This window comes from Rattus norvegicus, chromosome 5 (assembly GCF_021556685.1).
Source record: "Rattus norvegicus strain SHRSP/BbbUtx chromosome 5, alternate assembly SHRSP_T2T, whole genome shotgun sequence".
NCBI classification, from domain to species: Eukaryota; Metazoa; Chordata; class Mammalia; order Rodentia; family Muridae; genus Rattus; species Rattus norvegicus.
Genome location: NC_141538.1, coordinates 66757834 through 66774135, shown reverse-complemented (window position 1 = coordinate 66774135; position 16302 = coordinate 66757834). Strand labels below are relative to the sequence as shown.

Genomic DNA, 16302 nt, shown 5'->3' with positions numbered 1-16302 from the left:
CTGGTAACTTGCAGGCTTTTATCTGGCCGCCGTCACTTACCATGCTTTAGCACGGGTCTATTCTCACTCCCTTTTTAGTGTCAAATAGTATTTCACAGAATGTATATCATGGTTTGTTTATTTGTTTAGCAGTTGGTGAACTGGTTTGTTTCTGTGCTTCACCATCATGCATAAAGTCATTATGAAGGGTTACATAAAAGGTTGTGAGTGGGCATATGACTTTCCTTCACTTAAACAGACATTAAAGGAGTAGAATCACTAGATAGTGGTGTAACGAATAGCTAGTGTTTAATAAGCTGCCCAACTACTGGGGAAACGAAACAAGCTTAAACATTTAGGTTAGTGGTCAAGAGCAAACTTTCTCCCAGTTGTACTTCCACCAACGAGGCCATGTGCTCACAGACAATGACCTTCCCTCGGTACTGTTGTCTGTGAAGCTGCATCAATGGGGCTGGCGTGAACTCTGCCGACTGACTCCTATAAAGCTATGAAGTCTTGGGGGTCCAATGAAATATAATCTAGTTAAGGAGCCCAGGCCAGCCTTGAACTTACAATCCTCTTGCCTTAGCATTCCTAGTGCTAGGATTACAAACATATGCCATCATGCATAGCATGGCCTTTTTCTCTCCCTTCCTTCCTTCCTTCCTATTTCCTAACAGCCAGTTGAACAATGGCCCTGTAGAGGAATGTCCCCCAGAGCCCACAGATTTGCAGGTTACCACAGATCTACCTTGGGACAACTGAGTAGCTTTAGGATGACTGCATGCCCCTTCTGGGCTTCCCCTCTTAGGAAGGAGATGACCCAAAGAGCAGTAGGGTCTAAGAGTTTTGGAGGTGCATTAGGCTCCCGTCACGAGGAGGACATCAGGAACTGGGAGACCTTAAAGCCATCTCTGTCTGGAAAACTCTTTTTGATTGATGGTTGACAACAAAGTCTCTGGAGTAGGAGCACCTGGATCAGATTCTACTCTAGACACTTAGAAAGCTGTGGCTTGGGTTCCGTGTGCTCAGGATAGGGAGGGCATCTTCAGTCCTTGGTTCCCAGCTCCTGGGAGAGGGACTGAGATGGGAACCCCATTCAGACCTCAACTGATGCAGGGTCGGGTGGGGGTTAGCCATGGAAACTGCATGCAAGATCTACACAGCTCAGGGCTCCAGGATCCCTCTTCAGATCCCAAAGGAGCATTGAATGTCATCAGCTGCCCTCTGCCGCCGACTTGGCAAAGCCCTATGCCATATGGGAAATTGCAAGGTTTCCACACTGGTCATCCTCAGGAGAAGCCAGAACTCGGTTCCAACTGCCCTTTGATCTGCAAGAAACACCAGGCTGGGCACCCTGGCAGGAAAAGCTATCATTGCTTCTGCGTCTCACTCACTCCCTTGCACACCACAGGCAGAGTGGTACCAGGCTTCTTCAAGTACCTAAGGAGTTAAACCATCACCAATCCCAGACCAGCTTCGCTAACTCCTCTAAATCCAAATGGGTGAGAGGCTCTGGCTCCAAGCGTCTTCAATGCAAAGGGTGAGGGAGGACAAGAACATGCCAAACTGGGTTTGAGTTCTGGTTTTCATAGTTACCACTTCCTAAGCCTCTCAAAGAGTGCTTTTCAACACACACATTTCTGTGAAGAGAAAGGTATCTTTCCTTCTGCCTGCTAAGTACCCAGAAGCATGGAAAGGACATTATTTTCCCTCTGTCCATTACACTTCTCAACCTTTCTGGGAACTATGAGAGTCTAGTTAATCCTTCCTTTCAGATGAGGAAACTGAGGCACTCAGAGTGAAAAGTATTGCCCACAGTCACCCGGCAGAGGAGCGATTCACACCCAGGCAGCTTGACTTTAAGTCAGACCCACTTTAACTCAAGCTTCTGATGCCCTCAGAAGAGAAAGAAAGATCAGTTTCTCAGGCTTAGTCCATCATCCACTGCACCTCTGTTCTGCAGGGATGGGGACCTCTCAGGACTCTGGCTGAATCAAGTGGGCTAGCGACTCTGTTCTGTTCTGTTAGGAACAACCAGGACGTCAAGGTATCTCTGCCGGAGACCTTGTTTCCCATGGATCTGCTCAACTCACAGCCCAGTGTGCAGGACCTCAGCGCGCTTTGGGATACTGTTCCCACTGGCAGTGTGGTGTCACTGTACAACTAAAGTCCCTCTCTGCCTTCTCCGAGGAGCCACATCCAGCTCAGATACTCTGTGTGCCCTGGCTAAAGCAAACGCCTCAGAGCCCAGGAACCCGGGGGGCCGGGAGGACACGGGGCAAGACCGCCTGTGCGCTGCACCAAGCAAGGACTCCCTTTTATGTCCAGGAATGAGGCGCCCCAGCACCCGGGCGCGCAAACGGCGGCTGTGGCTTACCTGTCGCGGCGCGCGTCTGCAGGACGGTGGAAAGCAGCGTGGAGATGATGGAGAGCAGCCACCTCGGGCGCCGGCCCTGCGCGGTCCTCCTGCAAGAAGCGGTGGCAGAGAAGGTGAGGTGGGGGTCGGGCGGCGAGACCAAGGCTCAGGGGCCGTGGGGCGCGGGTCCTACCTGTGTGTCATGGTGCAGCTGCCGGACCCCAGCTCCACTTTGCCCGCGGAACAAAGGCGGCGCTCGGCGGCGGCGGCGGGATCCCGGCTGCCGCCCGTGCCTGAGTCACCCGCGCTCTGAAACCCGACTCCGCCGCGCCCTGCGCTCCCCCACGCGCGGTGCCCCACCTCGCCGCTGGTTCCCGCCGCGCCTCCCTACGCCCCCTTCTTCTCGCCACCCCAGGGCCTTATGTAACACGCGAGGAAAGTCCTGCATGCAGACACAGAGCTCCACAACCTTAGGGCCGCCTGGGATAGCTGGGGTTTCCTTATAGGACAGACTAGGCTATTGAGATTCAGAGGGGAGTGGCAGTGTCCCAAAGCCACACAGTTGAAGTTGCTCCTGGTTGCTGTGCCACGCCCAGCACACCAACCAGGATCCCGCTTGCTTGCCCAGAGAAGCGCGGTGGGGACGGAAGTCATGCACAGAGCTAGGACTTTGAAGGCTTCATGGAGTGTGCACTGAACATTTTGGAATTCCCAAACCTTGACCAAACCTGATCTGGCCTCCTTCCGCCTGTCCCCAAGTTAATGAAGACGGTCCAGAGAAGGCAAGCAATTTATCAAGGTGTCCACCCAGTAAACCATACAAGAAAATCAACATTGGAGGAAACAACAAACCCTCAACGTTGGCCAGGGCACATAGTCAGGTGTATGACCTGCCTGCTGGGGACAAGACACCCCTTAACTAACAAGCAACACAGAGGGCAGGAGTTGGGAGCTTGGCTTTTATGCGTGCTATCCCCAGGAACTCTTGAAGTTTCTAGTGCACTGCAGGGAAAGTGGGGGTGGGGACTGGTCCCTTCTCAGGCCACGAAGTTAATGCTCAGAGTGGCCAGCACAGTACAGTGCTCACTGCTGTCTCCCCTGCTGTGATGATGGCACCTTCAGACCACAGGGGTCAAGACAGGCAGCACAATTGATAGGCTTTTAAGGGAGGCACCAGGGCTGAGGCACCAGGAGCCAAGGCAGGAACAAGGAAGACAGCATTCTAAGGACACTGCCCACTTACAGTGGCTTTGACATCTGTTCACGATGTCTATGGAGGTGAACTCTCTTTCCCCTTTTGTGCCTGCTGTGCTGGGTATAACACTTGTTACAAGTTACTAACCATGGGAAGCTGGCTTTCTTGGGTCTGGATTTCTGTATTCTGTGCAAAACGCATCAGCCAGATCTGTAACTGGCTTCCTGGAAAGATTTTCCCTAAGAAGACTGCAGCACCCAAGGCTGTTCCAAATGAAAAGGTTAAGAATAACAGCGTTTAATAATTATGACATGTTTGTTAAGATTCATATTTTGTAGGGCTGGAAGGATGGCTCAGAGGGTAAGAGCATGTAGTGTTCTTGAAGAGAACCCAAGTTCCAGGCACCCACGAACAGTGGCCTACGATCACCTGCAACTCTAGTTCTGGGGTTTCCTCCTCTAGGTTCTGTGGGCACTCCCACATGCATGTCCATACAGACACACAGATACACTTGCATGCAAATTGATAAACCTTCCTTTAAAACCCAAATTTGTGGATTATTAAAGTTCAGGTAGACCTATTGACATGGAATCTGCATTTTCGAGGCCAATTTTATTGGAATTGAATCGGTTCAGGCAATAATCTCCAGTTTATCGTGGTTGCCACCATCTCCTGTTTCCTGACGAAGGATCGGTCCTACTTAATACTGCACTTGAAGTCCGTCTTTGCTCATACGTCAGAGTGGAACTGGGTTGAGAGCTCACCAACCTGTGCCAAATGGGCAAACGGAAGATCTGTGGAGAGAGAAGGCTGTTTCTAAATGAAGATGGGGAAGAGCACAGATTCAATACACAGATAAAGCTTGTGTATACATAGGAGATAACATTGTGCCACAAGCCTGGCCTGCCCGGCCTCTGTGTTGCCTGCAGGATGAAGTATGCTGTATGTATGCTGTATGTATGTATACAGTATGCTGTATTCAGCTGATGGGGCTTGAGTGTGGTTCAACTTATCAGCGCTGGGCAATGCAGTAGACTCCTTTTCAACCCTCTCAGGGAAGTCCTGTGTACACATTTGTTGATTCTAGGTAAGCATCTAAGACCAATTCCTCAGAACCTGAAGACAAAGGTCCCTTGGGTCTTTTCTCACACGGTGATTGGAAATAGAGCCTGGTCAACAGTGCCAACTTGTGTCTCTTTCACCTGGAAAAGACAAGCAAGACCACTGTGTTGCCTGAAGGTGGGGGTTATGGTCTAAGACAGGGGATATCTCAGGCCTAGGAGCTGAAAGGGTCGGGAGATGGTCCCTTGTGGGTATGGGACTGATGGGGCAGGAAGCCAAGCAAGGCATTCCACCTCCTTCCAGACAGTGCCGTGAGGGCTTAAGTGATTTCCTTCCATTCAATGTGTAGTTGTAGAAATACCCGAAAGGAAGCATCATGTCATACTCTAGCTAGTCTAAACTGTTTACCATGGTTCAGGCTAATCTTCAAGACCGGGACGTGTGGAGACTGGGGATTTAATGTCCCGAATTCTCCAGAACTTGACTAAATGAGTAAGCTGTCCATTTTCCTACAATCCAGCCAAGTGTCCCAGAAGGCTCTGTATCCAAGGGCATTCTTCAGACTGTCTCCAGCAGCTAGGAGGGCACAGGAACCTGGAAGGAGCGCCCCAGACCTGGTTTGGAAAGCGGTTACCAAGAGTCAGTGCACAGCTTTCTCAGCTGGACTTTCTCAGTGTGTGGGTGTGATGTGCCTTTGCAATCTCACAGGAGATATACAAAGCCTGCCCTCTGCATCTGATCAATGAGAAGGAAAAGCAGACATCACCAGCCTGCGAGAAGTGAACTTAGTGAAACAGTTGGGGAAGAAGGCTGCGTCTCGGATAATCGAGAGAAAACCATGAATGTATGAGACCTTGGCTGTGTCTATGTGAAGGAGGCTTGTTGTTCAGCATGTCACATGATTATGGATTTGAAAATCTGACAAGGGGGATGGGGATTTAGCTCAGTGGTAGAGCCCTTGCCTAGCAAGCGCAAGGCCCTGGGTTCGGTCCCCAGCTCTGAAAAAAAAGAAAAGAAAAAAAAAAGAAAATCTGACAAGACAGCAGGACAGGAGAAAACAGGAGAGAGGGTGCAACAGAGGGTTCCTAAGCACACACCCAGTGTCCTGTCCATGTGCTCCTACCTCCTCTCTCCTGTCATTTATGTGCATAGTGGCCATTGTCCCCTGTCCACATCCCTTGAATGTTTTCTCAGGCCCTGGAGCCTATTCTGTCTGCAAGCATGACAAAATTAAATTCCCCCTTCCCAATTCTTTTAGCCAATGGAAAATGGCTAGTACTTCTTTTTTTTTTCTTCCAGATCCTGTGTTACAAAAACAGTGATTTCTTAACCTTTCTCTCATTCCTGGTCTTTTCCTCTCCCTCCCTACAAGGAATACTCCAAGGGCCTGGCACACAGCAGGCGGGCACTCTTCCCTGAGCTATACCTCCAGCTACATTTTGAGGAATTTCTTAAGGCATTTGGAATGTGCTCTCACAATGCACACAGCTAAGGCCTCTTATGGGCTCTTCCTCCTTCGCTGCCACACGCCCCCTTCCTTCACCCTTATTCCCTAGGATGATACTCACTGCACAGAGGCACCTAAGACTCACTTCAGATGCTGTTGTCTGGGTAGCCAAGGATGAGAGAAGGGAATTTCTCTTCCACACTTTCACATATCCATGGTCCTTGGCCCAGTATCTGAAGTGTCTGTCACCTGTCACTCACTGCTTACAAGCTCCCGTTATTATGATATCATCGACATAGAAGAGGGACAAACATTACCGAGGGCTACACAATAGTGAACACTGAAGAGTCGATGTACCTGCAGTATAACACACTACAATATGTTCTCATCTTTACCATGTGAAAGTACACTCTTTTTGGAACCTTCCGTGAGACCCCACATGTGGGATCTTACTGCAACTCACTGCCAAAGGCCGTGTTGATCAGTTCTAGTAAATACACTGCATCTGCCTTGCAGCTGCCATTGATGTTAGCATCTGGCAAGGCTCAGGACGAGCTGCAATCATGTGCCACATTCATGTGGCCTTTTCCAGGGGTTTGGCACACCCTTTCCTTTTAACTCCTGGTGCTGCTGCTGCTGCTGCCCTCAGTACTTCCCGGAGTCTGGATTGCTTCTGCCTTGCTATCTCAAAGTGGGAAAGTAGTCTCAAGAACGCTCACTTGACTTTTCCCTGCAGAAGTCAAGTTGCCGATGTAAAGATTCTACTGGAAGCTCAGTGTATAGAGGCACTTGAGACTTGGCCCCAAAGGTACAGAAAGCACAGGTAACCATGGGAACAGGTAGGCAGCCCCCTTGTGTCATCCATTGCCAAGGCCCTTCTTCAACTCCCATCTGCAGCTTCATGGGTGGTTTATTGTAACCAGTGAGCAAGGGAAGGGGAGAGCAGAGCTGTGTCGCAGATAAATGAGGGTGTTGTGCAAGTCCTCACGGGGTGTAGGCGTACAGTCCTGCATCCCCCCTCCACAGTGACCGTGAAGGGCAAAGGTAATGAGAACTCTCCCTCTAGGTGCACCCTTAGGTTGTGCGCTGGCCCACCTCTCTGAAGGAGGGAGGAGTGGCCTTAGAGACCACTTAGAGAGAGGCCTGAGAAGTTGGTGCAGGTCTTGGATGATGGCCAGCAGTGTGAAAGACAAGGATGGCTGATTCAGGACAGGGAGTCCCAGGGAGGGCCGAGGAGATGTTAGCAGCTCTAGGACCTGACGTATAAACCTGAGGACTGGAATTTTAGAAACCATATAAAAACCTACCTTGGTGTGAGCAACTGTAACCCCAGCACGGAGACTGGTGGATCCTGGGGGTTTGTTGGTCAGCCAGACTACAAGAAATGGCCAATGGTGAGATCCATGTTCAGTGAGGGACCCTGTCTCAAAAAATGAGGGCCACCCAAAGTTGATCTCTGGTCTCCACTCAGGCAAGCCTACATTCAGACACCACCATCCCCAACCCCACCATCTCCACAAGAAAACATAGGAAAGAGGACTGTGGACTGGCCTGTATAAGCCCAAAGCCTATGTATCTCACACTGCTCGCTAGGGACTATCCACCACAGAGAAAACTCTGCAATGGTCCTGGGGAGACCAGTCAGTCCTCCTTCTTGTCCAACAGCATGGACTCCTCCCCTCTGAAGCATGCCCCAGTGACAGTGATTGTCTACTCCACTGGCCACAAATGCCCACACTGCGATCTCCATGACACCTCAGAGAGCCCAGCTGGTGCTGGTTTGCCTTTCCTAGCTGAGCATCTTTTGCCAACTCTACTACATCCCCAAACAGGCAATGCCTGCTTCATCCACCTTGTGTTCATAGGATGTTGATCAAATAAAAAGAACCATTTGATAGCAGAAGAGCGACTGTGGGTGAGGGGCCATTCGAGGAACCCCTCAGTGTGAGCATGTGCACAGAACACAACTGGGTATTGATACGGTAGAAAGGCCTGCTAAAGCCTCAGCGAGGGACAGCCCTGTGAGTTATGGGACTCACCTGCAGAATGTAGGAGACAGAGTCACTGACTGGCCAATGTGTCTCACGAATCTAGGATACAGATGTCCCTCAGTATCCACAGACGATGACCTCCTGACACCCAAATCCAAACTGGTCAAGTTCCTCATATTAAGTGGCATGATATTTGTATATCTATGCAACCCTCCTATATATTTCATTTAATTAGTTTTAAAAATTAAAATATAATTGCCTTATTTCCTTCCATCCCCGTTCCTTCCTCTAACTCCTTCCAAGACCTCTCCTCGTTCTCTCTCAAATTCATGGCTGTTAGTTATTATTGCTACATGCGTGAGCATGTACACACACACACACACACACACACACGAATAAATATACAAGTGCTGTTTCCATGTACATGTTTTAGGACTGAGCACTTAGCATTGGATAATCAACTGTGGGGCTCCTCCCTGGGGAAGACTGCTTCTGCTCTCGGCATCCCTTAGCTGCCTACAGGTCTTTTTCTGGGGGCGGAGTCCCATGGGCTTTTCCATGTTAGCACGTCTATTAGTATTGCCCTCAGCAGGCCCTGCTAAGGCATCCATAGAACCCTAACCTCTGCCATGTATAGAAGGCACAGCTGACTTCCTGCCTCTGGCAATCTTTCTGCTCTGTCTTCCATGATGTTCCCGAGCCTCAGGAGCAGGTTGTGTTGAGGATGTGGCTGGGGCTGGGCATCCCAGAGTCCCATATATCTTAAATCACCTCAGGATTAAATACAGTCTTGACTTAATGCACATAGTTACTGTATGCATTGTTCATGGAACAGAGGAAAGAAAAGTCTGCATATACTACAGTCAGAATGTCGGGTTTTGACCTGCATTGGGTTGAATCCGCAGATGCAGAACCCACAGATGTGAGGGACAAATATACAAGTCTGGGAGTCAAGGGATTGTGTTGGGGTGAAGTCTTCTTCCCTCAGGAGAAGCACTGAAACCCTGGGCAATCTCTGGTCAGGATGGTGGTTTCCAGCAGAGAAGCTTTTCCAGTGAAACAGTACTTCCATGAATCTTGAAGCTGTGGCTTGACTGGGTCACTTGGAGTTTCTCATGACATTGGACAAGCAGGCAGAAAATAGGGTGTGTGTGTGTGTGTGTGTGTGTGTGTGTGTGTGTGTGTGTGTGTGTGTGTTGGGGAAAAAGGGGGGAGGACAGTGAGGCTCGATGGGTACCAGGAGCCAGCCTCACTGCTACTTTGTACAGGCGGAGAACACGCATAGATGAAGAGAACAACCCAGAGGATTTCGGATGCATCTGGGTCTCAGGATGATGGCCGGGAGGTCTGAGAGCAGGATGAAGTCTGGACCGTCTCTCCAGGCAAGCTGGCTGGAGCATCTGTAGTGTGGGCTGAGAACAAAGGGAGTCTAGAGCGGGTGAGGAGGAGGAGGAGGAGGCCAGAGGCTCAGCTGGGGATGGAGTTACCTTTACTCTCTGGCTTTGCAGAGATGTCAGTTAGCTGTGCTCACACAAGGGACTCTGACTACCAGTCTTTCATCTCTTTTCTTCAAATATGTGAAGAACATTGTGTTCCCATAAAATTAGAGGCCCTGTGTAACAGTACAACCATCCCCTCTTTTCTCTAGGGTACATTCTAAGACCCCCACAGTGGATGCCTGAAATTGCAGATGGTTCTGAACCCCACAAGCACCATTTTTAACACATACAGGACTTCAATAAGATGTACTATATGGATTAGGCACAGTAAGAGTCACAACTATGAAATACTGATAAATGAGAGTAGTCATATCAATATACTCAACGAAAGCCTGTGGATGTAGCTTTCCCTCTCCCCCTCCCTCTCTCTCCCCTCCCCCTCCCCTTACCTTTTCCCTCTCCCTTCCTCATCCTCTGTCCCCTACCCTCTCGCCTTCCCTCCCCCCCTCCCCCTCCCCCTCTCCCTCCCCTTCTCCCTTCTCCTCCCCTTCCCTCTCCTTTCCCCTCTCCTCTGTGCTCTCCTTAGTCCATACTCCATTCTTGTCCTGTGATGACATGGAATGACTCAATGTCTCATCTTTAGAGGGAGTGAGGTCAATGGGTGCCCAGGGTAGTGTGAAGTGGAAGCTAAGGAATGAACCATCTAATGTTTTGGGGTCACAGTTAACTGCAAGTACCTGAACTGTGGAAAACACAACCACAGAGAGTCGGGGACTTCTTTTCAGGAGCAGTGTCTGTTCCTGGCTGGTTCCAAGTCCCTGCAGCTCACAGGTGGGCTGCACAACCCAGTGCACAGCTCTGGCCTCTCCTGCTTCACTGACCATCCTCTTTTATCATTTCCTGCCTCCAGGTGGTCATTTGCCATTGTACAGCCTTTGCTACTGAGGTCACCTCAGAACCCACCATTTGCCATGAGCATGACTTGACAGTGCCTTAACCCTCGGCCACTTCTCTTTCCTGCCATAGGACTTCATGGGGCCGGAAGTGTAAGATGCGGTGGGGCTCGTCTGCTGTGCACACACAAGCCCCTTGCAAAGGCACAGGAAATAATATGTGGACAACTTTGAACAATGGTAAGCAGAAACAATGGGTGAATAAATATTTTCCCCTTCCTCTCCCGGATGAGACCCGAGAAGCAGCTTCTTTAGAGGCATGAGGAAGACAAACCAGTCTGCACCAGATGGCCATTTTCTCTTTCCACTTTCCCACTTTACTGCCCCTCCATTCCCAAGAATTCTTCCAGAATCAACAACTCGTGACTTTGCTAGGTCTACCAAACACAGAGACCTGTTAGGGCAATGGAGTCTTATGGTGTCATGGATGGACTGCTAAGTTCTGTATCTAGGTCATAGAAACAGAACAAAATCTACACACACTGTGATGAGCTACAACCAGGACCCAGAAGCAAGAAGACTATCCTCTCAGGGACCATCTCTATAGCTTGTTACTAGACACAGGAGGCTGGTGTCCAAGGAAAACACAAAAATGCTGGCCTCTGGGGGCTTGCTTAAATATTGAAGATGACTTTGGGCTTCCAAAAGCCATAGAATAGAGGGAGGTGATGGTTATTTCCAAGAGGATAGTGGGGACTCTACCCAGTCTGTGAATGTATGAGCAATGTAGGGTACTCAAACACTAGACCACAGACTTTTAAATCCAGAAATAGCCCCTTACAGTCTGTGTGATCTTAGGAAAGTCACTAGTACTCTGCTCTTCAAATTTCATGAACTGAAAAAAGTAGTCATAATAATAGAAAGTGCCTAAAGCCCCTAACTGAGTCACACAAATAGCAATTCAGTGAGTATTTTATGTATCAGTCGTATCACTGAATACTTCGGTCTCTAGATAATAGGGCTGGGTTCAGAGTCATAGAATAGCGACTCAAATAGAACAGCCAGAGACCTTCAAGACCAGCTCCTCTGGCATCCAGAGGGGGGAGGACTTGCCCAGCGTCAGTTAATCTGAAGTCCTGACTGCTTCCGTTTGCCCTCCTCTCTGCCCAGTTCTCTCATACATGGTGTCAAGGCCACTGCACATCAGAACTGGGAACGATGCTCTGTGACTTTAAGATATCCTAAGGTATCTATGCACTCTGTTAAACCCAGCCCAGGGAGGGCTCCACTCTACCAAACAGCCATGGTTCATTTGTTTTCTAGTCTGTGCCATGCCTGCCTCAGTACCTTGTGAAAAGAAGGTTAAAAAGTCCAGGTTCCCTGTATTTGTGTAGTTAGAGGGGGGAGCTTCATGCTGGGCTTTTGAGTTGGAGGTAAGCATCTCCCGAGGCCTGTCACGGGTAGTCTAGAGTCACTGCAGCACCTGCTTGCTGAGCTCTGTCCTAGAATTGCTCGCATGAGAATGCACTTAGGTTTCAAAAACTGTCCCGGCAATGATCTATTTACTGCCTCCATCCGAGACACGCTGCTAATGTCGCTCCTAGATGAACTTCATCACCCGCCCACCTTGGGAAGAGGAAGGAAAAAAATGCATTTTGTTGAATTAGGCTTTTAGGATCTAAGAAAGCTACGTAGGACTAAAAGAGACCTTGTACCTGTTCCCAAGGTGAACAGACACTAAGCTGTGCAGCTCTCCTAGTAGAGGACTAGGGTGAGTAAGGACTCCCCATACCCTCAGGCTTCTTGCCTTCCATTTTCCCTGGCTCCCCCATCGATACACAGACAATGGCTGCCATTCTTTGAATACTATACAAAAGACGTGGCAAATATGAGTATGCTGGATGAGTCTATTTTTATGTAATAAAAATCACGTAAGGGTAAGGTGTTGTCAAATGTGTCCTTGAACTAAGCCAGAGAGGGGAACAGGACATTTGTTCCAAAAGTGATGGGTAAATGACTTCGCCTCACTTTGCTTTTGAGAGTGGGCAGTGACAGGCCATCTCTCTGCTCACACCTTGTCTTAACACACTCTCTTGTCTCTGGCTATTAGAGCCTGACTCCTCTGGGTACCATTGGGAAGAGGGAATGGTCTCTGTGATTGGCAGCAGGCTATAGCTTCCTCTTCCCTCAGCCCTAAGGGTTCAAAGGTTTACAGACGCTCAATAGTGCTCTGGGAATATTCAGAAATGGAATCTCTTTTGTCACAATGAAAGTGGATGCTATAAACATTTGTTAGGCCAAGGGTATCATATTCAGCAATGGGAGAGGTGGTCTACCCAACATGAAATATTGCAGCAAAACAGTGTTGGTGGCACACACTGAGAGATGCCAACAGACTGTCGCTGTCAACCTTCACTGATAGAGACCATCGGGCTCCCAGTCCCATCTGCACTCACCGTGCACCACTTCTCCTTACCACATAATTCCCAGATCTCTCCCACCTTATTCTGCTCCATTTTATTAAAGGTCAAAATCAGCAGATCACCCACCCCTGAGATCGTTTTCATGATCCACGAAGAAGCAATGACCCATGTGATGATTTCAAAATATTTAATCAGCCATTGGATAGGAATGTTGGGCAATTCTCAAGATGAGAATCATTCTTCCGCTTTCCTGCTTGACTTTTAAAAAATCATGGGACTTCATTGGGCTGGAAAGATGGCTCAGCACTTTAGCATACAGTGCTCTTACAGAGGGCAGGAGTCTGATTTCCAGCCTTCATATCCAGAAGCTTGCAAATACACAGAGCTCATGCTCTGGGGGAACTGGAATTGATGCTCTCTTCTGACGCCATGGGCACCTACACCCATGTGCATGTGGGCACACACACACACACACACACACACACACACACACACACACACACCTCTATCATTTGAGACATAAATGAATAAATAAACAGACATCTGCAGCAGTGTGGCCGACAAAGAGGTCCACTGTGCCTCATTATAATGGTATCTGTGTATCATCAGCCTTGCAAACTGTGTGTTCCCTTTGTGCCTCTGACACCAGGTCAGATCTAAGAATGAGATCAAACTCTCATCAGGAAAAATCCCCACTCACTCCTGGGATTCCCCACCTTAACACATCAATAACCTCCCCCCTTCAGCACAGTCTCTGCTCCCTGTCACCCCGAGAGTGTGCACCTTGCTCTGAGGTAAACTTGCTCCCAATTCCTTACTTTGTCTCTTTTCTAAATTCTTTCCCCAGCAGTGACAAGAGCCTGGACCCGCTGGGTGGAGGGTTCCATCTCTCTGTACCTAAGATCTCCCCAGCCTTCATCAACAGTGTTCAATCTGCTGCCATTAAGTCTCTATCGCAAGTGATCTCATCCCTTCTCCCAGTGTCTCTGTAACAGCGTTCTCAACAACCATTTTATCGACAAGTTTGAAAGATACCCTTCCAGAAAATGGAGTCCAACTCCTCACCTTGGACATCCCCCCACACACACACATCCTGCCTCAGTTTCCTACTTCCTTGGTTTTTGGGACTCTCTGTTCCCACACAGATAGCCCACTCCAAAATACTGCCTGTCCTCCTCGTGCACTACCTGTGTAGCCAGGTGTTTGCGCACCCCAACACCCACTCTCACTCCCACTTCTAGCCTGGAGAACCCTGCCTCAGCCAAGCACCCCTACTTAGTGTCATCCCACCAACAAGCTAGCAAAGGAAAAGCTTTGCTTCTGCTGTGGCCTCTGTTCTTAGAACCTATATGAGATGATGCTGGCTGGCATGGTTCAGACCATCAGGACATCCTTAGCTCTTAGCTCAAAGGCTCAGCGCAGCAGCTAGGGCAGGGCTGTGCCCTCAACCCCATGACAGAGATGAGGAAGCCAATAACACTAACCTTCTTGAAGTCAGTTAGTGGATAAAGGGCAGAACCTTCCGGCTTCCCGTTCATATTTCATTCATTGTTTCACTGGCCTTCCCAGAAGAGCAACAGAACTGATCAGGTCCACCTCACTGTCCACACAGCACAAGAAAAGATTGCTTGGGAGTTTTCCTACCAACATGCTGGGTCTGACATGCTATCTGTGGTTGGAATAGGCTTAGCCTCCACCCCTCCTACCCCCATGCCCAAAAGCTGCCTGTGGTCTGTGAGTACCTAGGAAAGAACAGGGTTTCTGGAACTCTAGAAAAACTCAGAAGCACAAAGTGTCTCAGAAAAGACTGTCCCCAGAAACAAATAAAATAAAACATAACTTTTTATATTTGTCTCATTGGGAAAGGCAAGTTTTAATTACTCAGAAAACTATCAGAGCAGCCCTTTTGCCAAAATGCTAACATGCACATGTTATGAGGGATTTTTTTTTTCTTTGTAAGCCAAATTTCCTCTCTCATGTTTGGGGACCTCATGAAATGGAACACCTACCTTCTTCAAAAGATACTTTGAAGCCATAAAAATGTTCATAGGCTTTGACTCAGTAATCCCTTTCTGGGAAGCTAGCCTAAGAAAATACCCTGAAATATGGCAAAAGCCATATGCAGAAAAATATCTATCAAGGAGCTACTCAGTTAAAAACTGGACTCAACCCAAAGATTCAATGAAGGGAAAGGAGGGCAGTTAAGTCTAAACCTTGAAGAAATATTCTGTAGCCATTAAAGATGAGGGGTATACAATTTATGAAGGGTCACAGAAAATGCTTATGATAAAATATTAGGTGGAAACGCCTGGAAAAATATTGAAATGCACACAAGTTGTAAAAGCAATAAGGAAATGTAGAAAACGTAGTTGTCACAACGTCAAAACAGCGGGCTTATGGATTTGTACCTTGTTTTCAATTTTCCTTCTTGTTATCTTATCACCACTTTCCCATAACAGTTGGAATTTCTTTAAGAAAAAGCAATGGATGTTACTAGTTATTTCTCCAGGAAAAATACACCAATAATAAAGATTAGACGTCGGGAGGAAAAGCGTCCTGCCCATCACTCATTGTCCTTAGAAGACATCGATTTTTCAAATGAGGTCAATAAAAAAAACGTATGCAAAAAAGGAAAACATTTTAAGGTAGTTTTTGTTCTAGGCACAAAAAACACCAGATTCCATTACTGCAGAAACCATGTCATGTTTAACCAATCTCTTATTTCTGTGTTTTTCGGTTGCTATGGAGACACATACAAGGACCTTCTTGTCAGGGAACTTTGAAATGATGCTAAGTGTCTCAGAGTTTCTATTTCATCCCCAGAACTCTGTGCCTTGATCAGTTGGAGGTGGATATTGAATGCAGGAAATAAATCTAAATTCTCATCCAGGAACTTTGGAGACAGGAGAGAATTGGAAGGGAGCCTTGGAGTAGAATTCTCCTCCATGAGAGCCTTAGTTCAGTGACGCGGGTGGAAGGCAGACATACATGACCTTCCAGGGATGAGGCAGTCAAAGTTCTACCCCAAGATTAAACGGCACCACTTCACACAGGAGATGGAAAAAGGATGACCCAATAGTTGGCTCAACAGGCAAAGAATTTGTTGCTAAGCCTGATGACTTGAGTTCAATACCCAGGACCCACATGGTGGAAGGACTCTGAATCTTACACATTTACCTCTGACCTCCACACAAGTGCCACAATCAAGCAATCCACCATTGGTCTTGTTGTTGTTTGTTTTGGTTTGTTTGTTTCGTTTTTTGTTTTTGATGTTTCTTTTGTTATTGTCTGTTTTTAGGAGAAGGGAAACAGATCTCTGCCCTGGTTATCTGCCACTGTGTTAACAAAAGCACCCTAAAAATCCCAGAGTATTTGGATACATTCGATGTAGGCTATGGTATCGAGGGTCAGGAAATTAGACAGTGCTCACCCGGGCAGTTCTCTTGCTCTTCGTGGCATCTGAGGACACTCTAGGACACCCAACAGGAAACTGGGGCTTTGCTGGAGCATCCTC

General features: G+C 48.2%; 1 protein-coding gene and 1 long non-coding RNA gene across 2 annotated transcripts in view; one reads left to right on the top strand and one right to left on the bottom strand.

Moving 5' to 3' along the window:
• The window catches only part of Col15a1 (collagen type XV alpha 1 chain), a 105054-nt gene extending 102225 nt beyond the window's left edge, over positions 1-2829 (bottom strand). The window contains 2 exon segments of the mRNA NM_001100535.2: positions 2360-2448; positions 2532-2829. Of these exon segments, the coding sequence (NP_001094005.1) occupies positions 2360-2448; positions 2532-2542 (100 nt within the window). The 5' untranslated portion in view covers positions 2543-2829.
• LOC102551073 (uncharacterized) lies at positions 1907-15424 on the top strand. The gene is made up of 3 exons (XR_015620205.1): positions 1907-2472; positions 10499-10605; positions 13636-15424. It is a non-coding gene; the product is annotated as an uncharacterized LOC102551073 (long non-coding RNA).
• The last annotated feature ends 878 nt before the right edge of the window (positions 15425-16302 follow it).